General features: G+C 48.1%; 1 protein-coding gene across 1 annotated transcript in view; it reads left to right on the plus strand.

Moving 5' to 3' along the window:
• CSMD2 (CUB and Sushi multiple domains 2) overlaps window positions 1–23,140 on the plus strand; it is a 328,671-nt gene that overhangs the window by 150,346 nt on the left and 155,185 nt on the right. Inside the window, 5 exon segments of the mRNA XM_009634976.2 lie at window positions 2,000–2,077; window positions 9,684–9,771; window positions 10,955–11,079; window positions 13,793–13,914; window positions 20,275–20,378. Coding sequence (XP_009633271.2) covers window positions 2,000–2,077; window positions 9,684–9,771; window positions 10,955–11,079; window positions 13,793–13,914; window positions 20,275–20,378 — 517 coding nt within the window.

The raw sequence follows: 23,140 nt of genomic DNA on the forward strand, positions 1-23,140 counted from the left end.
GGGGGGACAAGCTTTTTAGTAGGGCCAGCTGGGACAGGACAAGGGGGGATGGCTTTAAACTGAAGCAGGGGAGGGTTAGACTGGATCTAAGGAAGAAATTCTTTCCAGTGAGGGTGGTGAAACCCTGGCAGGGGTTGCCCCGAGAGGGGGTGGAGGCCCCATCCCTGGGAACATTCCAGGCCAGGTTGGCCGGGGCTGTGAGCAACCTGCTGTGGTTCAAGGTGTCCCTGCTCCTGCAGGGCGGTTGGGCTGGGTGACCTCGAGGGGTCCCTTCCAACCCAAACCAGTCTATCATTCTATGACAAATATCCCAGAATTGCCGTGCCGTGAGCTGGAGGCATACGTGGCTGGTTGGTGTGCCCGGAGACCTGCTGCTTCTGTCCTTGTGCGTTTGCAGGTGGATTTACAGTAAAATACAGGAAAAAAGAAACACATGTATGTAAGATTTGCTTCAAAAGTGGCATACTGTTAGGTATTTTTCCCCTCTTAAAAAAAAAAGGCGCCCCCCCCCCGATTAAAGATACTAATATCAGCAAGACAGACATGAACAACTGAGGCTTTTCTTCAGGAATATTTTTTTAGCTAATGTGGAGCTCAGTAAGAAGCTATAACAGCTTTCTTTCAAGAGAAAGCAAAAAGCTGCAACCAAACGACCAACAGAAAGCTCGGAGCTAGCATCTAGCTCAGAAAAGCGCTACCTTAGGTGAGCTGCCAGGAATGTGCTCGACAGCTCCTGTCTGAAGCTCCTGCAAACAGATGTTCTAAACAGATTTATTTTTTAAGCCAGAAAAGCATGATTAAAAAAAACTTGTTAGTTATATCAGTAATTTTTCTTGACAACTTTGTCTTAGAAATGTGCTAATTTAGGGATGAAAGTATGATACGAGAAAGAAGAAGAAAGGAACAGTTTGAAGTGGGAGATGGACCGCTTTGCTCCGTAGATAAGGACCGGCTCGTCAGAAGAAGGATCCTGTAGAGGGATTTGGACATCACACGTCCTGACGCGAAGTTATTCTTTAACCACATTAACTTCAAATGCGGCAGCAGAAATTCTGCTGTGTGTTAGTCCAAAACTACCCGTGTGCGGGCTGTAGGAGCCGTCGTCTCTCTCTGCTGGGATCCAGGTGGCTTTGACACGGGGGGTTGTGCAAAACCCTCTTCTGTAGAGAGCAGCTCAGCAACAGCCAAGTCCTGGTAATAGAAACTAATACCTGCTCGGATACGGGGGGAATTGCCATAGTGTGCAGAAGGATGGGACTCTTGGCGATGGATGGGTGGAAGTCGTGTTGCTACCCTCGTGTTTTCTCACCTCCCGGCTGAGGTTTAGAGTGGGGAGGTGCGTGGTCGCAGCAGGAGCTCGGGTAGCGTCACCGCGCAGACTTGGTGCTTGATGTGGCTATTAATAGAGAGTCTGTGAATTCATCCTTCTCTTTGCCAATAATATGGTTTTAATATGGCCCCTTTTCCTGCTATTTTACTGCCTTTTTGTGTCTGCTATTTGTGCAGATCGCGTACAATTTTTAGGTTATGGGATGTTCATTTGAGCGCTGTATTCCCATAGGGAATGGCTTTACTGTATAACGCGTTCATGGAACAACTGCCTCGGTAAAACTGGGTGAAACTAAGCCAGCATTTTATGCTCAAGATCTCTGAAGTTTCTTGGAGCTTCCCTTTTGTCTGTTCCCAGGTTTCGTATGTTAAGCAAAGTGGCGTGGTTACAGAGGGAGGGGGGTTGCGTGCCCAATTTTTACATTCCACTGGGGTCAGCTTGGCTCAGATCCCCAAAGACACCAGTCCAGACCTAACGAGGTAAATGAAAAGGGGGCCCTCATGGTTTTGAGGGGTCGGGATAAGTTGTCTGAGCTGCAAGGGAAGGATGCGGGGTATCCTGCGCTGCGGGTGCTGCACAACTGTGGCTTTACTTTCTTTTCACATAATCCCTAACGCTTAGCTAAATATTTTCCTTGTCTTCTGCTTTGTTTTAAATCTCTCTCTGTAGTCAAGAAGCAAATGGAACTCAAGTCCAGAGGGGTGAAGCTAATGCCCAGCAAGGACAATAACCAGAAGACATCAGTCTGTAAGTTTTTTGGCTCCTCCTCCCGCTGTCTTTGTAGTATGATCTCCTTGAACATTTCATTTGACTTCCCAGTAATCTCTAAAACTTTGTCACTCTTAAAAGTTTGAATGCTTCTCCCTCTCCTCCCTCTGCATCTCTGCATCACTTCCCTCCAGTGCTCTATTCACAAGCATATACTAACTCGTTAAAGCGGGGATGGAGGGGAGCGGGCGTGCACATTCCATATATACTGTATGCTGCCTGCACGGCGGCGGGCTGGGGTCCGTGCCTTCTGTCGTCTCTTAGTGTGGAAAGTCTCAAACTGTAAATCCTTTTGAAAACTCAGTTAATATTGCTATTGTAAAATTAGGAGTAGGGATAAGGAACCACACCAAAAAAGACCTGTTGGAAAACCGAAGGCAGCAGTAGCTGTCTTTCTCTGTGTGTTTTATTTAATTGTCCCTGCAGAAGAACCCTACCACTGCTGTGCAAGAGCTCGTAACGCTGATTTCTGTGGTCTCCCGATTAGTTCCTCGCTTCCCGTGTATCTGGTGGTGGAGACATTAGAGGCGTGCTCAGAATGTCACTTTGTCACTGCCCTGTTTCCCTCCTGCAGGAGGTGAATCCATGAGGTCCATTCATCTTTACGTTGGGTTCTTTGCAAACTCAGGACTCAGTTTCTTTATGCATATGGCTCTGGAGAGACAACCGGGCTCTTAAGGGGATTCTGAGGTTAAAGAGGAGGGATCCGAATTAATTCCAGTTTACATTTTATATAAATTCAAATAGGAGCAGAATGTAGCGTTTCTTAAAAGAGTTTTTAGAGGAGAGGATATAATCGCTCATTTTGTCGCGTAGTCCATTGCACCCATCAAAGAGGTCCCGTTTGGACATTTCACTCACCCGAATTCCAGATGCAGAATTCAGTTAAGAAAAATGGATGAACTGAACTAAAACATCCCTCGCTGCCTACCCGAAATGAAAATGGGTCGCTTCTAGGCTTGCAGGAGAGGGCTTGGCGTCTCCAGTGTTTCAGGAGCAAGGTAATGAAAGAGCAGGGTGTAAATTGGCCAAAATACCCAGAGCAGAAAATGGTGGGGCACGTTCAGAGGAAATTAATTCCATGTTAAGAAAAACCCTGTATGCAAGATGTTTCCTGGCCCGATGATGTATTCTTGCCAAGAAGAATTTAATTGTAACAAACATTTCACTTCACTTAACTGAGAATGAAATCCTGCTGGAAAATCTGACGAGCTTTGATTGCGTGGGCACCGGAGACAAAAGGATGTGGATTTTGAGTGGGATGTTTGCTCTCTTGGATAGCGGGGAAGGTGGGAAGGGGGTCTTCACCAAGCGAAAAACGTTAGCCCGGTTCAGAGGCATTAGTTTACTGTATACAAGTATTCTGGTGTTGAGAATATGTAGGATTCCCATTTCTCCTTCCTGGGACCTCATCAACACGTACAAATATCTCAAGGGTGGGGGTCACGAGGACGGAGCCAGACTCTTCTCAGTGGTGCCCAGTGCCAGGACAAGGGGCAATGGGCAAAAACTGGAGCACAAGAGGTTCCAGTTGAATGTAAGGAAGAACTTCTTGACCTTGAGGGTGCCCGAGCCCTGGCCCAGGCTGCCCAGGGGGGCTGTGGAGTCTCCTTCTCTGGAGATCTTCAACCCCCACCTGGCCGCTGTCCTGTGCCCCCTGCTCTGGGTGAGCCTGCTTGGGCAGGGGGGTGGCACTGGGTGAGCTCCTGAGGTCCCTTCCAACCCCTGCCAGTCTGGGATTCTGTGAATGCTGGGCTGCTTCCCTGTAGCAGTTTTACCCCTTGCTAATGAATGTCACTAATGAGCGCTGTCAGCACTGTCCCTGCCCCAGGCTGCGGGGAAAGGCACTGGGAGCTGAATAAGGGACAGGAGCGGAGCTTTCCTTCCTAGCATAGCCTGCTCCGTCCCAGTCGTGCTCCACTTCTGAGGATAAAAGTGTAGGAAGTTCTCGTTGCCGCTGCCCAGTTTATCCCCACCCAACAGAGAGCAGGGTAGAGTCTTCAAAGCTGTCAATTCAGCATCTTGTGCAGTGCTAATCTTGTCATATTTGATAAGGCAAAACAGAGCGTAGGAAGGCAGCTTAGCCTGAAAGCTATTAAGCTATAATAATATAGATGGTGATAGTGCTGTGGCCCAAATTCCTTCCCGTTACCAGCATGGTGCTTGCCACAACCCTTGTGCCTTCAGCTCCTTCCGTGTGCTCCGCTCCCAGCAAGGTCTGGACTGTAAACCCCGATTAACCTCTATCTTGCGCAGCCTTCTGCTGTCACACTTCTCTTACAGTAAATTTTCAACTTCAGAAATGCTGATTCCGGAGAAGATGTCTCCAGAAAATGGTTCATTTTCAGAAAATGGAGCCCCAAATGTTATCTTCTTTTTCCCTTGCCTTTTTGATTTGCATGGCTGGCCGTGCCCCTTCTTCTCTCAGACTTCCGTGAGCTTAGGAGTCTGCATATGCCTTGGAGATAATTATACAGGTGGGACAGGCTGATTAAAGAGCTGTGACGTTTCCTAGCATTGCTATTATTTCATCTGGCTCAAATATCAGAAATTTAGAACTTTCTGTGTCTCTTGGTGATAGCTAGAGCTATCATAGAATGTTTTGGGTTGGAAGGGACCGCTAGAGGTCACCCAGTCCAACCCCCATAGCTATGCCCTGCTTTATTTTCAAAGACTTTCTTACCAGCCATGTTTTCTACTGCTCTTTGCACCTGACCTGAAATTCCCCCTTGAAGAATCTGTGGCCAGCTGAGACCGCTTGCAGCTCTGTGCTTAACACCCCGCAGGTCTGCCAGAGGATTTGGGTTCTGCTGGATGGACGCTGTGGTTAGCTGCCAGGTCCTACCTGGCCAGATGAAAGCCTCTGTGTTTCATGTGGCTGAACGGAGGCAGAATGCAGTCACTCAACAGCTGCTGGTGCTGTTTCAGAAAAAGAATACATAAAAAAACATGGAATTGGGGGGGTGAGTTGCTAATTGTGTTGGGTTGCAGTCAAACGTGTTTATTTGAAATTGAAATCAAGCGCCTCGTACTGTTCACCATCCCTAAAATTAATTGGACATCTTGCTTTAATCGTTTTTAGAGGAAAAATAATACAGCTCTGGAGAATAAGAGATAAGAAATAGTTTTACATTTTAGATGGCATTTAGAAGATTCTTTCTTTTACTGCATGCAGTATGTAAATGTGTATATTCCATGTCACACAGTGGGAAAACCATGGTACTCGGCTTTTACAAAACAGCATCAAAGTTGCTTTCCTGACCTTTGAATGAGGCAAACCTGAAAACGTGCTGCTGGGTGTCGTTGGAAGGGATCGTACGAAGTAGTGCAAGTTCTGCCTATTATTCAGGCTAGTCAAAATCTATTTTAAATGTACAAATGCAAAGTCATTTGGGAGGCGTTGACCAGTTTTAGGTCTCAGCCAAGTGTATGGCAGCTTCTAGATAGAGTCAGCATTGCAGCCAGCCTGCTTTCTGCATCAGCCGTTGGGGTACGGACGCGCGGACGTGGGTGCCCGCTGTGCTGCGACAGCGCAGAGCGAGCGCTGGGGGGCAGAGGAGCCAGCCCGGGGTTCCAGCACGAGGCAACGCAGCTCTGAAAGGCGCTGGGCTTGGTTTCAGTAGGGCATGCTGCAAACACCGTCTTTGCAAATGGTCTTGAAAATCTGAAAGTCTGCAAATGCTTTTGAACTCTGTACTTCTGAACTATTCTGAGATAGCGACCAGACGTGAAATACGGGTTCAGAATTCCCTCCCCAAGCAAAAAATTGCTGGCTGGAAGCAGTCCATCCAGTGTTCAGGCCTCACAGCCCAAGCCTGTACCCTTGTCGCACTTGCGCGTTGCTAGACGCATGAGTATTTAACGCCTGGGTCGGTATCACTGAGGTTCTGGAAATGCTTGACGGTTGGTTGCTGGGTGCTAAAGAACCCTCCTGGACTGGGAAGGCAGCGAGCGTTTCTTGGGGGTGAGCACAGGTCAGCTCTCCTGCTTTTAGGATTGAGTTTTCTAAGCCGTTAGCTTGACCAGATGGTTGCATGGAGTAACTACAAGCCTTAGCATGGTCGTAAAGATTAACCTAATAAAACAACTAATTACTGCTGCGATCCTTCTCTCCCTGTCCCCCATGCCAGTAGAAAAGCTCCCTTGCTTTCACTGTATTTCTCATGCTGAGAAATGTTGAGTCTTTGTAAAACCTTTTGAGACGCTGCTTTATTTTGTAGTTCGTATTTTACATTCCTAAAGTCAATAAAAAATTGTCCCTTAGGAATCTTTCGGTGAACTTTATTCACATGGGGAGATACAGAGAACTGAAGGAGGTTCTCGGTTCTTTTACCAGATGGAGTAAATTACTGTGGCAAACAAAGCAATCGTAACTGGCTGTTACCGAATTCACAGTGGGAAGGGAGTTGTTGACAAAATCAGGAGAATGAAGGGGTGGAAAACTAGTTCTGTGGGTTTGGGGAGAGAGTCCTTGAGCCTCTAATGTAGAAATGGAACAGTTCATCACAGTTTTTAAGATCTATTGTTTTCCTAGTGACCTTGAAGAATTCATTCTGTAGTGCTACAGCCCAGGCATAGATCAGTCAAACCTTCAGGAAGATGAACACAGTACTGACAGCAAGTTCTCAGCATAACAAATATGGTTTACAGCCTTTGGTGTAGTTATGGTCGTGTGTGTGTGTGTTTAAAACAAAAGATAGAACAAAAGCTTCTGTAAGTGACCATCTAATCCACCCTCTCCTTTTTCTCTCCTTTACATTTTCAAGTAATATGTCCCAACTATCATGATACGGAGGTGTCTTTCCTTTCCCCCTTGCTCTGTTTTACCTTACCTGTTCTCTGGCTTATCTACACGTGGTGTATAGATATTAATGAAATGCTAGCTAACGAGATCAAAACTGGTTTTAGTCTTCAGAAATGTGATTGATAACTGACGACCTGCCCGCTGGTGCCTCCTGAAGCTTTGAATGGGAGGCTTCAAGGTTCACTGTCGTCTGACGTGGGACATAACAAATGGGTGCGATGCCAGTGCAGAGTAACTAACGCGGGCATAAAGATGATGTCTGGATAGGCTTTTGGCGATGGGAGAAAGGATTTGGTGTGGGAAGGTAATCTGCTCTGCAAGGAAGAGCCTACAAGCGTTTGAATGCAGACATGTCTGTAGGAGCTGTGCTCGTGCATGTGTACGTTATAGGCGTAGCTCATTTAGCCTGGTTTGACTCTGGAGAAGGCATAGAAGTAAGATGAGAAATCTTAGCGCTTTTCCTTAAGTACCATACGGGCTGGTGACATACAACCCTAGTTTGTGCGCTCTGTCCTGAGCGTTAATTTTACTTAGTTTGGAGGTATCTGTGTGCACAGTCATGGCATTTGAGTAGGTAGGTAGTGATTTAAGAAACCCTGCGGAAGACGGTGTCACCCGTGTACTTTGTTCAGCCAACCTCTCGTTTCTCAGCAGCAGCACATCATGTCAAGCGCTAGCAGAAGGGCTCTTGCTTGGAAGCTGGTGATTCACTTGCAGAAGGCTCACCAAGTTATGTTGCATCTGCGACCTGCTGGAGATACCCGCTCCTGGAGCAGGGTTTTGTCGTGGCTGCTTCGGTTATCAGGGCACGGTTGCTGAAAATCTCAGGGATGAATCCCTGCTGTGAGCAGGGGCTCCCTTCCTTCCGACTCCGGTGCACGTTCAGAATCGTCAGAATCTGGGAAAGGTGGCAGCAAAGCTTTGTAGCTACAAAACGCAGCCATCAAAAGAGACCGTGTGCCGCTTTCATGCTTCTGTCTCTTGCTGGTGTCTCTGCTTGTCCACGTGACTGAGCTTAATGTGAGGTTATGAATATGCAGACGAGGCAAAGCAATCTCTTGGGAGTCTGGTTTCCTATAAAGTCATATCTCGCTTCCTCTTTTGCCCTCAAATGCATAGAGGAGACTGCGGAGCACCAAAGCGTCATGCCGAAACACGGAGCCCGGTGCGGTGGCCGTGCCAGAGGGGGTGGCAGGGACAGCCCCGACCCCGTCCCTCTGGGTCCAGCAGCTCAGCGGCGGTGCTCAGCGCTGGGACTGGCTCTGCACGGTGGGGTGGAGAGGGAAACCAGGAGAGGCAAAGGCGCTTTCGCAGTTGGAAGGGACGGGATGAGATGGCAGTGCCCGGAGCTGAGGAGGAGGTCGGAAGCGGTGGTGTTCAGCACAGGTAGCCAGCAGTTAGGTGTAGATGCTCGGCTGAAAGCCCCGTGCCCGGGGGAGCAGAGCGATCCTCCTCTCCTTTTAGGAGCAGTGTTGTATCCTCCAGCTGTAGCGCCTGACTACGCAAGGTGTAATTAACCAACGAATAATTACCATATTTGATGGTCTTGCCTTCTTGTGCGTTCATGCTGCGCAGCCTGTGTTTGCGGAGGCGCTCCATGTGCTTATCTTCCCATGTCAATATTTATGTGCACGCACCTTCCTATCTTTCACTGTGTTTGGTGCCATGCAGATCTCAAACTGTTGAGCCAACGTGTCTGGCGGGAGAAACATGCTTTTACCACCATGCTATCATCCATTTGGCAGTGGTCTTTGGGGCACTGTGCTAACATAGTATGTTCTGGAGTATAACTGAGGTTTTTTTCCTTTAATCTGGCGACAGGCAGAGGTAGAATGGAACCACGCTTGCTTAAGACTCATGCTTTGCTGCTTCAGCGTCATTGCCAAGACGTCTTGCGTTTTCTTTGCGTCCTTCCCTTAGTGATACAAAAAACCCGAGTCACGTAAACTTCCACAGCTCCGTGGCAGAATCACCCTTTTGTCCCGCTATTATCGTGCGGTTTGGTAGTTGCTGGGATTCAAACTTGAGATGGGTGCATCGCCAGATCTCATCTCATCCTTGCCAGGAGCCGCCCAGGTTCTGTCCACCCCAAGCCAACGCTTGAACGCTTGCTTGCGTCATTTGACGGGCTGGAGGGGGAAGGTGGAAATGGGGCGATGGAGAATGAAGTTTGAAGGTGTTTACTCAGTGCCGCTCACCACTTCATAGATCTCATGTTTGGTGGCAGTTACATTAAGGTTGCTCCATAAAATTTTTCATACTCAAAACTAAATTACTTGCTTTAAAACGCTAGGCTTGCATTTCCCTCTCCTTTCCCCCTTTGTTCTGTGCTTGGTTTTCCCCCTGGTACCATACACCTTCCTCTTCATCGAGTTGTTTTCTTTCCCTGGCACCACTCGGAGGGGCTTGGCGGGGCGGCAGGCTGTCACCTTGTCGTGTCACAGGTGGCCACTTTAATCGCAGGCTTTGGCAACGGGCTGCTTAATTGATGTAATTTTGCAGAACGAAAAAAAACTCTTTTCAGAGGTACATCTGTAGTGGAACAGAGGGAAAACTGCGTCCCTAGCTGGCGTTTCCTGGAAAACACTTTGGGGTATAAACCGAGCTGAAATGATTCCAGTTACATTTGTTTCCAAAGCTGTTTTTCTCTAAACAAAATGGAACGCGTTCAGGTTTTCGAGCTACCAGTTGCCATTTTTCTCTCCACATCCACCAAGACAGTTGATGAAAGGATGTTTCTTTTGCTATTCTGTCTCTGTATGTGCTGTTTTTGCCTTGTAGTAACTCAGGTTGGTGTGTCCCAGGGACATAATATGTGTCCAGACCCTGGGATTCCAGAGAGAGGCAAAAGAATAGGCAACGATTTTAGGTAAGAATCTTTTACGTGTGTGTTTATGCATGCTGCAAAGCTGCCGTCTGTAACCGTCGTGTGTGCTCCTTGGCATTACGTAGCCTGGTTTGAGAGACCGTCTGCACACCTCTAAATGTAGTGTGTCTGAAAAGCTTGCTGAGGCCGGTGATGCAGAAGAACGTTGTGTATAAATGTGCTTACGTGTGTTTGGGGGACCGCGGCCCAGATGAGGACCTGTAATGATCTTTCTTTCAGCGTATTCCTCTTTTTGCAATACGGCTGTTCAGCCAGGCTTGGGGAATCAATGCTGGTTGTCGTTCCCCCCTCCAGTTAAGTGCAGAAAGAACTGTCTTAAAGAGCAAAAAAAAAAAAAAAAAAAAAACAGAATTAGCTGGAGTCGCAGCGTGGCCCTGCCCCTAGTGAATTTGAGGTGACTTCCCAAAGTGCTGGTACGCTTCGTTGTCGATAAGTGTATGTGGTGCTAGAGAATTGTTTTCTTACAAAGTTTAAAACAATGCTGTTATTCCCTTGTAGTCACTGGTGTTCATTTAAACTGTGCGGGAACGAAGCAGCCTGCTGTTAGCAATGGCGAATCAATATTTAATCTTATTTTGCTGTCGATGGCTGTGGTGTTCACTAAAAGTGTCTTTCAATTTAACCTGAGTCTATCAAATTCTCCTGAAATCCAGAAAATGGATCGGAAGGGTTGAGGGTGGAGGAAGGGGAATTCCCAATAGTCCCCGAATGCCACAGGATGAGCTCTCGGCTGCCGTAAAGGGGCGTTGTGTCGCTTCAGTGCATAAGGCAGCATTGACTTAAACCAGCAAAGGATCCGAATCCAAAGCGATAGAATAAAGAACAAATCCTTCAGTAGTAGATAAAGGGTTGGGTTGGGTTTTTTTCTTTCTAAGAATGGCGAGCATGTCATCTCCTGGGGCTGAGTCTGTGCTCCCGCACTGAACGAAATTCCCACTGAAGTTGGATTGAAAGACTCAAATCCACTCTTGGACTCTCACCCCCTCGGGCAAACAGCGCCCGGCGCAAGCAAACGCACCGGGCAACGGCTTGCCCCGCATTCACGTCTGCTGTTGCCTGGAGGGCTGGTGAACTGCTCTGTTCACCGCTGGGAGAGCGCAGGGCGAGCGGCCGTTGCCGCAGGGGTGGCTCCGTTGCTAACTTCACCCTTTGTTCTGTCTGCCAGGCTGGGCTCCAGCATCCAGTTCACCTGTAACGAGGGCTACGATTTACAAGGGTCCAAAAGCATCACCTGTAAGAGAGTGAGCGACATAATTGTTGCATGGAGTGACCACAGGCCGGTGTGCAGAGGTGAGAAGACAAAAAATTGTACTGAGTTATGAGGACTAATGAGAGAACCCATCTCCTTAATGTCCCCTTCGAGCATCACCCATCCTGTCCTTGTTTGTCATCGCTTGGTTAGGATCCCTCGGCTGGTTCTTAAGCCCAGCCTGTCGTGGTGCAGATCTCAAAACCCTGCCTCAGGCGCGGGGCACAGCTCGAGGAGCCCCCTCTCGATGCTGGTGGGAGAACGCAGCTCCCTGCTGCCCCGTGTCCAGCCCTGCCCTGAGCGCATTTGTGCTCTTGGCGATGGGAGTTTGGTCTTGGTAGCTTCATGGTCAAAAGCCAGCAGGATTTTTTTCTTGTCAAACGGTGATTCCTGTGTTCTGGCTGAGTGAGTAATTATGGGTTCAAATTTTTTAGCCTCCTCAGCACCAGCCTGAGAGAGAAACCTTTGCTTGGTTCTCACGCAATTTTTTGATTCCAGAAATTCAGGTTTTAAGAAAAACACCTGTTCCTGTGGCATAATGGCCCTAATAAAGCTGTTTCCATTAATTACGGAGCTTCATAAGCCATTAGCTCTGGATTATATTTGTGTCCTTCGTGTGTACTACGTCCTCATCTCTTCACAGCGCTTTCTGCCCCCTCCTGTTCTTTCTCTTCCAGGTGTCTCTTTTTATGGGGTAAGGAGGAGAAGGGAGAAAAGGTGAAAGCCTTAAACAAAAATCTGGAAAAGCTAAGGTGGAGGGAGATTGTGTTAAACGGAACTTTGCCGCTAGTAGGCAGCGAGACGGGATTGCCTAGGCTGGTTCCTACCGAGCTTGATCCCAATTATCCCGATTATCACGGCCCAGCCATGAGCCATCAGTGAATGGAGATTTTTTTTTTCAGCGGGACAAAAAGACCTAATGCCCATTTTGCCCTTGACCATTTTGTTTTCATTCCTTCTCTGCCTCTAAAAAGTGGCGTGCACAGTTGGGATATTTGTGCTGCTAATAATGAGCAACTTGTAATATTTTTAATTAAATCCCTCTAAAGCTCTTAAAGTTATAAACTGGTATTTTTTCAGTTCTTTTTTCTTTAATTTCACCGTCAGATTTTTTTCAAGGCTTTGGAATCCCATCTAATTCTTGGAACAAGCCTGGAATAAATTGAATCAGTGTAAGAGGATATTTGGCATAAATATGTGACACTATAAAGGAAATTTATGGTGTCCTCTTGCAAGAGATAAGAGAGGATTTGCCTGTGTTATTATGGTTCTATGAATCAACTTAATTTTTTTTAAACCACTAACTTTTGGTGGTTTTTTTTTTCTTTTTAAAAAGTTCTCCATTTGCTTTTTATTTCAGCTTTACACTGCTTTTTTCTGTTTGTTCCGTGCTGTTACTGAGTCTTGAGTTTCTCTCAAATGGCAGAAATCGGGGTGCCCGGTGAGCTGGCTTTGAACCCCCTGGGCTGTCACAGTTTCTAATACCCAGTGATCAAATGTCTTGCCACCGCTGGGAGGCTGTTTTTCAGCTTCCCCTTCTACAGCAAATTCCCTCTGGATCCCGGGGAGACTCACTTAATCCATTTGTGCTTCCGTGTCCCACTTTTAAAATGGAAATAACTGGATTTACTTTTTTTTTTTTTTCTCCTGTCAGGTAGGATGGGACGTGTGTAACAGTCCCCAGGATGGGGTCACATAGGAGGGGGCAAGCTGCTTCTCAGCGTTCCTCTTCCCTTGTGACCGCCCGTGTAGGCAAACAGTTTGGCCAGGAGACCGTTTTCCGTGCTTTACTGCTATTTGGAGGGGGGAAAAAAGCCTTGCAGATGCCAATGTGGCTCCTTTGAGACTGAGAGAAATTAGTTTTGAGGACCCATCACAACAGCAGAGGCAGTTAGAATCATAGAATCATCGAATGTTTTGGGTGGGAAGGGACCCCCAGAGGTCACCCAGCCCAACCCCCCTGCAGGAGCAGGGACACCTTGAACCACATCAGGTTGCTCACAGCCCTGGCCAACCTGGCCTGGAATGTTCCCAGGGATGGGGCCTCCACCCCCTCTCTGGGCAACCCCTGCCAGGGTTTCACCACCCTCACTGGAAAGAATTTCTTCCTTACAAAACCAGGGTGCTGTTCTTCACATTTTCTGGTTAAATATTACATTACAGGAATACCACAGGCAAAAATTTTCCCCACTTAAGTACTTTTCAGCTTCTACTTCCCTAAGATTTTTTAAGGTACAAAATTGAGCTGCCATCTTGGTTGCGAGGCCACAGTCCTACCAGAATGAAGTCAGCCCTTACCTAATAAATACTTGCTGTGTAGTATTTTTTTTTGACCTGCAGCGAAGAAAGGAGCTATGGCCTTCTGGGGGATGTTAAAAAGGCTCTGTGTCTTACCTGGCATCCGCTGTGTAGTTGCTTTCATTGTCCTGGATGTGAAAGTATTTCTGTGAGGGCTTTAATATAGTAAAAAATAAATAAAATCAGTCTCAGTGCTAAATAATGGGTGGGTGTTGCTTGGTCTGGAGGTCCGTCTGTTTGATAGCCCCTGGAAATACCCCACTAATTTATTCATCACAGATAAGTCCTTCATCTTTGATGTGCGATGGAAAAAAAATGCATCTTTTGGCTAGTGAAAAGAGCCCAGAGCAGCGATCCTCCCCCACTTCCGTACTGCGTGCATCTCCTCCGTAAACAAGGAGCATCCCAAAGCCGAGAGACCTCACCCTCCCATCTGTCCTGTTTTCCTCTTTGCAGCTAGGATGTGTGACACCTACCTTCGTGGTCCCAGCGGTGTGATAACTTCTCCCAACTACCCTGTACAGTACGATAACAACGCCTACTGCGTGTGGGTCATCACCGCGCTCAACCCAGCCAAGGTAGGTCTCGATGGTGCGTCTCCATGTCGTTACTTCAGAGCCTCAACTGAAAAGTGGCATAGCTGTGCTTCTGCAGAGGACTGCTCCCTGATCCTCAGCCATTCCCGTTTCTGTTTCTGATGTTGTGCCCCCCTCTCCCCCTGCAGACGTCTTCCACATGTTTCTCGACTGTCTTTAAAGACTGCAATGCATCGCATTCCCTCTCTGCTGAAAGTTCGTTTTGTTAAAGGATGTAATTAAAAGTCAATGTAATTATTTTTCATCAAAACCTCTTTGATATCTTGGCGGGAATGGTGGTGAAATGCCAAGCAGCTTAGCAAAGCATCTCATTAAGCCAGCTCTCAGCTGGGGCAGGAAGGCTGTGCCAGGAATGCTGATGCTTCCCTTCCTTTGGGCTGGGAGCTGGCCCCTAACCAACGGGGATTTCGGCCCCCAAAGGGCAGAGGGCAAGTGAGGAGGGAGGTATGGTTCTACCTACGGCTGTTTGTGCAGTACTGTAAATTTATAAACGAGCCCTTGCTGTCTTCACCGAGTTTTGGAAGAGGGGAGGTTGGGGGGGGGGTTTGTCCCCACTGGTCTGTGTGTGTGCTTCAAGTCTGTTGTCGCTGATCATGTAGAGAGCAAAGCTTGGCTGCCTTGGCCTTTGTCAGATCAAGTCCTTTCCACTTTCCACTGGCTCAGGGAGGGCAATGTTCGGTGCCTCGCAGCTTTTTCCAGCCCTGCAAGCTCAGCCTGTTCCTCTCTTCCAGGTCCATATGGGAACATGAGAACTAAACTACTTTGCTGCGTAGCCCGAAATACACTTTCTGAGGTGTTATTCACCATCTCCTACTCTCAGAAGACAACAAGTTTAATTCTTTTTAGTGTCTAGGTTCCTAGTAACATCATTAGCTCATGAGCAACTCTTGCATGCCAAGTCACTGAGCTCATACGCTTACTCTGTCGATTAAGCCTTGGTCCTTGCCTCTAGACAGCCCCGCGTGTTGGCACTCTGCCTGTTGCCGCTGATCCAAGGAAGGCATTCCGCAAACATGTTAGCATCCCAGGATCTCATCTTGTGCTAGAAATGATGCTGGTGTGCAGAAGCGCTGGCAGCCATCAGCAAGTTGTAGCCAGCTTGCTGCCGCTGATGGGACGGCGTCTCGTGCTCTCGCCTCCGGCGCTTGGCCTCCCTCTGGAGCACCGGCCGTGGCAGGGCAGCGAGAGCTGGGGCGGGCTCAAGAGCCCGTTGCATTCTTTTCTCTCCCCATTGACCTCAGCTCAAGCCTTTAGTAAGTGCAGATCGCTGGTGGATTATGATTTTAATGAGGAGTATTCCTGTGTTCCAATTTCAGGATGAGTTTGTGTCTAAAGGGCTGTCATTAGCTGGTCATTTCATCCAGCGGGTGTCTTGGGTTGGCTGCATAGGAGTGTAGTAATGACCCAAATTCTGGGAAACTGGAGTGTGGCATCAGGATATTTTTCAGTGCTGATTTATTAGGAGCCATTTACTGGTTAATCAGACCCAGGAGGTTCTCCTTCATCAGGGTAATGTGCAAGTGGAGAAGAGACCACGCTGAACAGCAGCTATTGCTGCTCAGGTGTCAGCTGGGTGTTTCAGCCCATGGCCTGCAGACCCGCAGGTGTACCCGGTACCTTGCCTGTGAGTGGGTGGGTTATGGGCTACATCAGCGTCTTAGGCCATGGTATGTGTATATATATCTTTATTTTGGTGCATATCTTTATTTTGGTGCATCTTTGTCTTTCAAAGATGAGCAAAATCCAGTTTTTGCGTGTATAAAATAGTTTCTGTGTGTGGAAGGAGGTTGTAGTGAGCCAGATGTAGATGTGCCCCGGATGTTATTTCGGCTAACACATCCATTTGGGCTTTACGGTACAAATTATGGAGGAGGAGATGGCAATCAGCTGTCAAGAGATGCTTACGGGCCGTACCCGCTGTTTTGCTGACCCTTTGTCACATTGCTTTCATGTTGAATATTCCGAGCCTAATCTCAGCTCTGTTCATTTGCTTTTCCTCCAGCCTCGTGCACAAGCATTTTCTGCTTTTCCCTCAGCAGGGCGATAGGAGAAGCTTCTCCTTCTGCAGGCTTCCTGGGCAGGCTGTCTCATTCTTCAAAACCCTCCTGTCTTTGTGAACGCCAATTTGTGAATTTTCTCTTTTTTCCCCTGATTACTTTCTTCCTCAGCTTTTAAACCTGTGTAATAATAAACTGTTGATTAGAAAACAGAACCTGCACGTCCTGATCCTCAGCTCTCATAAATCATGAAGGGGATTGAAATTGGTAAAATCCGTTCATTTCAATACTTAGCAACGTGGAGCAGAGATTCAGTAGCACAAGGAACTGTAGGTTGTGCTCCGTGGGCTGCAGCATCGCACGCTGCATGAAGTAAGGGTGGGCTGGTCCAGTCGCAGCTTGTGTTAACGCTGTAAAGGGACTGCCAGTTCCTTCTCTTTGAAGGGATAGCTAATTAATTAGTAGCATCAGTTTGTGAAGGGTTTCTGGGTTCTGGATGTTTCATCCTGGAGGTGTAATTCACAGGTAAGGAACAGCTCTTCATCCCTTTGAAGCTGGGTGGCTTGCGAGGAGCGCACCGGTGGCTTTGGGAAAGCCACTGCTGTGCCTGCCTCTTCCTCGCACAGCGCTGCGCCCGCCCCCGGTGATCCGAGCCGCTGTTCCGAGCCGCAGCCTGGCGCCGTTCCTCTGCGTGGTCCCGGGAGCGCAGGCGAGGCGCAGGCTTCCTTCTGCCACTTCTTGGGAAGATGGGAAACAGTGGGAACAAATGAATTGCCCTCAGTGTTTTCTGCTGTTTAAAGAATTCATTGGGGCTCCAGAAACCAAAGTTGTGCCGACAGGACCATACCTTGAGTGGTGAAAATGGAAAAAGGCAGGCAGATTTGCTGGCACGGATGGTTTCTCTTGTCCGGCCCACAGCTCCGAGGCGTAGGCTCACGGAGCGGCTCACGTGCATCGCCCAGTACAGCAATGGGGGTTGCTGGTGTACGAGTTTCAATGCCAGCTTGGTCACTGGTATTCCCGGTCATACGGTGCTGCCTCTGAAGAGCACACATAAAACTTGCGCTTACTTAATCCCAGCCCGTGTCAGGAACATGTTGCTAAACTGGAGAACCCACCGCCCCGACTCGCGTTGCCTTTGCGCGCAGAGGGGATGATCTCATCCTTGCACGTTCCCCAGCAGGGGTGAGGGAAGGATTGAAGATGAATTAATTAAAAAGCCTGGAAAATACTTTGAAGATAAAAAAGCATTATGGGCCTGAGCTGCAGCCTGCTGAAGTCATGGTAATCTTTTTATTGACTTGAGTGGTCTTTGGATCAGGTCCTGTTATATGAAGCTTCTAATATGAGCGATGGGAAAACCACGCAGCTGAATTTAGAACTCATTTGCAAGTCATCTGTTCTATATTTGGAAAAGTACTGAGCCAGACTCACTGAGCTACATAATCCCCTCGAAGTTTGCTCAGAAACCTACATAAACAGTATTAAGGGCATAGAGCTCTTCAGTTGACAACTTGGAATTATTTCCTGTACAGAGGGTGACATCAAACCTGTTTGGGGGATATTTGGGAGATATTTAGGGACTATGGGGGTTTTGCTGGTCCCCAGTGCCATGGGAATTAATTTCAGCCACAGTGGAAAAAGAAATCACTTGGGAACTGAGAAATGCATATGCTAATTGGTCAATTTGCATTGAAACTATTTCTGAGCTTTCTTGACGTAATGGATGTTGCTGGTTGATATTTCTCCAGGGGTTATTCTAACCTGGAGTCTAGCTAGGGAAACAAAGCTCCGTCCAAGCTCCGTGTGTCATCGGTGGAGGGATGGGCCCCTCCAGGGGGTGATTCATCCCAAGCGAAGACAGATGCTTGAGACGGGGGAGAGGGCGGCAGCAGTGGGTAACGTGTGCTCGTGAAGCATTTGACTGGAACGGCAAGAGGTGCTGTTCTCCGTGGAGAGAATTCCCACGGTTTGACCTATGAATGTGACTGCACTTCAGATCGCTTTGCAGTACGGAGCCGGAGAATCAGGTGTCCCATTCCAGGCTCTTTTCTGGGCTTTGCTAATTGCTCCCTGTCACTTCAGTAGCTTAAAGTGGAAGTTTTGTGTCCTCCATGTATTCGTGTGTGCTGGTAGGTCTCTTGTTGCTTAGTAAGTCATTAAATAGTTTTCAGCTTTCAGACCAAAAAGAAAATAGGAAAATGGATAAAGAAATATTGTATTCAGCATCCTGTTCCTGTGCCACAAGGTTGCAGTCTTTAGTATACTGGAATGTAATTAGTTATTTAATTAGGGTCAGACTCCTTAGAATGCAGTTTACTTGAATGACTGATTTAACTAATGATGTGTGCCATTTTACAGCAGTGTGTTCTTTGTATTAATTACATTATTCCATCATTACATGGTTTAATAATAATCTGCACAGGTTAATATTTTGGTACTACTACTAAAATTAATGGTTCCAAACTTCCGTGCGGTATCACACAGGCTCCTGCCTCACAGTCCCGGGGCTTTGGGGTAATACCCTATTCTCAGAATGTCACAGCTAAAGTTCTGATTTGCTTTTCTGTGGTTTGAAAAGTATTGTTTGCGTTCATACGTAGAAGACGATAACACGGGAATGTTCAGTCTGAGCCATACGTACACCCATACTTTATTTTAAAGAACACCCAAGGCGTTCAATGTCTGACCAAAGTGTTCAGGGGTTGAAGTTGAGTGACTTGTGACGGAAAAATGTTGTCAGCTTCCCAGAGAGTCCATACAAGGCTTGAAGAGACCGTGGAGGCCTGCTCGCGTTTAACATCGCACAGCTGATCGTTGCTTTTGGTTTTACCTTCGGGAGCACAAGTCCTATGAGGAGCGGCTGGGGGAGCTGGGGGTGTTCAGCCTGGAGAAGAGGAGGCTGAGGGGAGCCCTCATCGCTCCCTACAACCGCATGGCAGGACGGTATAGTGAGGGGGGGGTCGGCCTCTTCTCCCTGGTAACGGGCGATACAATGAGGGGAAATGGTCTGAAGTTGCGCCAGGGTAGGGTTAGGTTAGGTTGGACATTAGGAAAAAATTCTTCATGGAAAGGGCTGTCAGGCTTTGGAAGGGGGTGGCTCGGGCCAACCTAGACGATTCTACGATTCTATGACCGTCACCCCCCTGTGCCTGCGCCCATGCTCGGGTGCCTGCAGGAGATGCTGCGCCTGTAATAACAAGAGATTACAAGGCACAGATTTTGGGTTTCCTGTGCCTCGCCCCAAGTTGGGAGGCGTAGGGTGGCATCATGCATCTGTGGTCCTCGGCCCGCGCGTAGGTCCTTCTTGTTCACTGCTTTTGGTAACTTCTGTGTTGTGTGAAATGGCAAAAGCAGTGTGAAACTAAATTCAGTAATTTAGTCTGTTAAAAGTTAGGAAACTTCACCTATTTTCAGGCATGTGTACAAAGATCTGAATGCACTCAAGTGTTTATGTGCTGTCTTGAATCCAGACAGTGAAAAAGCTCCAAGAAGGAAAGTTCCCAGTGATTTTCTTTTTCCTGGTGCTGTGGATGTAAAGCATTTTGGTAAATGAAGCTCCTTCCCTTTTCTGTTCACTTGCACTGTCCGAGGCTGGATTAAGACCTTTGTCCCCCGAGTCACATTGTAATTTGCAGTTATTTGAGAATAACAGATTTCAAAAACAGCCAAGAGCCTTGGAACACAAACCTCTTGACTTCCGTGGGACCTCTGCTCCTAAACGACCCGTAGAGGCTACGTAGATGGGGGGGGGGGGGGGGGGGGAGCGGGAGAGAAAACGCAGGGAGCAAACCGCTGTGGATGGATGCTGTGATGGTTGCGTTTGCAGACAGCTTGAGCCCAGTTCCTCCAGCTGCCCCAGCAGTAATCCATGTAAAGCCTTCCTTGGTCCGAGAGAGGCTTCTGAAAACCAGGGGAGCTTTCTGAGCAACGCAGAACAACAGAGAGGCTCTCCGCTTGCACCGCGGGTAACAACCACGCTGCCTGCCTGCTCATGCAAATCCATCGCCATAATCTCAGGTTTACGGAAGGAATAGTAGTGGTACCTGGGGGAAAAAAGCATGCTGAGATCCCAACACACATATCTTTATCAATAAAGTCATCTAGAAAATCAATAGATAAAGCAGAAAAATCTGAGAGGTAATTTCAGTAAGAGCTCAATCGGTTTGGAAAGAATTGCTACAGTGCTATAAAAAGCGAGGACGGTCACCTTTGCTGATGTCCTGAAGATATTAATGCTCTTATAAATTGCTCCTCGATAGACAAACAGATAAATAAACAAGACAAGAGGATCTGCTGGCTGCCTTGGCAGTTGATTCGTATTAACATGCTGTGTCTTTGCCAGGTTATCAAACTCACCTTTGAAGAATTTGAACTGGAAAGAGGATATGACACTCTGACAGTGGGTGATGGAGGACAAGTCGGAGACCAGAAAACTGTGCTTTACGTGTAAGTAGCCTGTCCTTTGACCCTGTGCGAAACCCGCGCCGGAGCTTTACCTTACAAACGGTGTGTTTGGACGGAGGGGTCCCAGGCTGCCTGCTGCCCCTCGCCGGGTGGTTTATGTGCCGCTCGTCGTTTCTGGTGGAGCTGACTATTCCAGGCGTTTCCTTCTCTCATCACATTTTCTTACTTCGGCTGGCAGAAAGGCTGTTACCGCTTTGGTTTGCTTCTCTTGAACTGCTCTTGTTGGGGCCCCTTGGAGAGAGGGTTGTCAGGCTCTGGAAGGGGCTGCCCAGGGAGGTGGTCGAGTCCTCCTCCCTGGAGGTATTTAAAAGAAGGATGGATGAGGTGCTTAGGGACAGGGTTTAGTGGTGGGATGGCAGGGTTAGGTTAAAGGTTGGACTCGATGATCTCAAAGGTCTTTTCCAACCAAAATGATTCTATGAGGCTGTCCAGGGAGCCAGTGAACAGGATTAAATCACAGAATCATCGAATGGTTTGGGTTGGAAGGGACCCCTTGAGGTCACCCAGCCCAACCCCCCTGCAGGACCAGGGACACCTTGAACCACACCAGGTTGCTCACAGCCCCGGCCAACCTGGCCTGGAATGTTCCCAGGGATGGGGCCTCCACCCCCTCTCTGGGCAACCCCTGCCAGGGTTTCACCACCCTCACCGTGAAGAGTCTAAACCTCCCCTGGTTTAGATTAAAGCCATCCCCCCTTGTCCTGTCCCAGCTGGCCCTACTAAAAAGCTTGTCCCCCCCTTTCCTCTGGGCCCCCTTGAAGCCCTGACCGGCCGCACTCAGCTCAGCCCACAGCCTTCTCTTCTCTCCCTGTCTTTCGGGGGCAGGAGTAAATGCAAATCAGGCAGAAACTGAGAATGGTTTGGATCTCTTGGGATCTCTCTGTCCTCTCCTGTCCTTCTTGTGCAGTTGTTTTTAACAGTGCGAAGTGGCTGTAAATCCATTATCCTGAGCATTTTACACCCCGTGTGCATTTGTGTAAATGATGCCAAGTGCTTCTTCAAGGCTGAGAATTGGTCCCCCTCAATTTACACCCTTTACTTTGCAGATATGGTGTTCTGTGGTGGTTTATTCAGTAGAGGAAACATTATAGATAGTCCTACTTGCCTTCCAGGCCTCCCTATATCAGTTTTCCATCTAAACATGTTTTTTTGGGGGGGATTGGTTATTCGGAGTTATTTTTTGGTTTGGGGTTGGATTTTTTTTCCACCTTTAATTACTAAGAAAGGACATTGGACCAGTACAAGGCCAATCCAGCCGTGCTGAAGGAAGAGATTAAATCTCTGATGCTGCCAGTTTTTAGAAGAAGGAATTGCTGTGTTCTCAGTCTTCTGTTTTTAGAAGATTTGAAGGCCAAGTGCTTTATGTTACAGTGCAGGGAACCAAAGGGGAATGGGCTCTGCATTGGCCTTTGCCATCTCCTGCCCAGTGCGTAGTAACTGGAGGCGGTTTGGGGTTCAGCTGGAAGGAGCATGTCAGTCAGATCGGTACAAAGGAATGCGTGCGTTAGTAGACTGAAGGCAAGGGTTTTCCCCGACCCATGCGTTTTACGCCACGTAAGCATCAATTCCTGGTGTCTGCTGGTTTTTAGGCAGTTTTGAGGTTGGTGAGAGCTCTTGGCTGCTCCAAGGAGAGCGTGGGCTGGGACCTCGGAGTCTGGATGGAGGCTGGCAGTCAGCGCGCGCACCACAGGGAGGGTTTTCCCCCCTTTAAACTTTCACATCTCTCTGAATTTTAGTTTTACGCACACAGTGTGCTCCACTCTGGATCGGCACCGTGCTAAGGAACTGGTTGTAGTGGAAGCGGATCCCTGTGTAGCACAGGGATAAGTCAGGATCTTTTACGATAGCCTCTAGAAAATGCCACAGCTGCCAAGGAGTGAGCCTTGATCATCTTTCAGCAGGCTGTTTATTCTCATTAACCCGCTGACGTTAATGGTTTATGTTTGCTCTTCCTACAGCAAAGTGTCTCTGCTCCTTTTCCAAAGGGTCAGTGAGGAATCAATTTGTGCATCATTCACATGTAACGGTGATAATTGTGTATCATCCAAATCCACTTTACCGAAGAAACAATGATTCTGCTCTAGCTTCTCTGAATCGCTAAAATACTGTGTGGCTTTATGGAAATCCAAAATTTAGAATCTGTTGGAGACCTCGGGGTGCATTTGAGCACTTCAGGACATCTGTCCTGCTCTTGGCATATCCAAGCAACGCAACTCAGTGCTGCAAGCAGACAGTGACCCCGTAGCTGTGCCGGGGTGTGCGCAAATAGTGAGGAGTCGAAAATCAGAGCAAATGGCGAGTCGTGCGTCGCACTGCGCTGGTGCAAAGGTGCGCTGCCTGCCTGAACTTACCGACTTCAGGTCAGCGTTGAGCCCCTACAGGTATTTTGGCCTTATTCCAGAGCTCGGTCGTGCCCCGTGGCTGCGTTCAGGTCCTGAGCGCTTCTGAAAGCTTGCCATGGCTCCCTGCCGTGCTGGGGTAAGCGCTGCCTCTTTGGCGTGAAGATGTAAGCCGGTGGTGTTTGTCAAAGCCTCAGATGTCTTGAGGGCACTTGCAAGGCCAGGTACCGGAGCAGAAGCAGGGAAAAGCCACCGTGACTTTCAAAAGGAATATTTGAAGTGATGAACGGGGTGTTGGGACCAGGGCCACCAGCATCCAGCTTCAGTGTCTGAACTTGAAAGACTCCCTTCTTTTCTATCTGATCAAAAATGTATGAGAGCAAACAGCTCTCCCAAAGCTACTCT

This window comes from Egretta garzetta, unplaced genomic scaffold (assembly GCF_000687185.1).
Source record: "Egretta garzetta isolate BGI_Z169 unplaced genomic scaffold, ASM68718v1 scaffold243, whole genome shotgun sequence".
Lineage (NCBI taxonomy): Eukaryota > Metazoa > Chordata > Aves > Pelecaniformes > Ardeidae > Egretta > Egretta garzetta.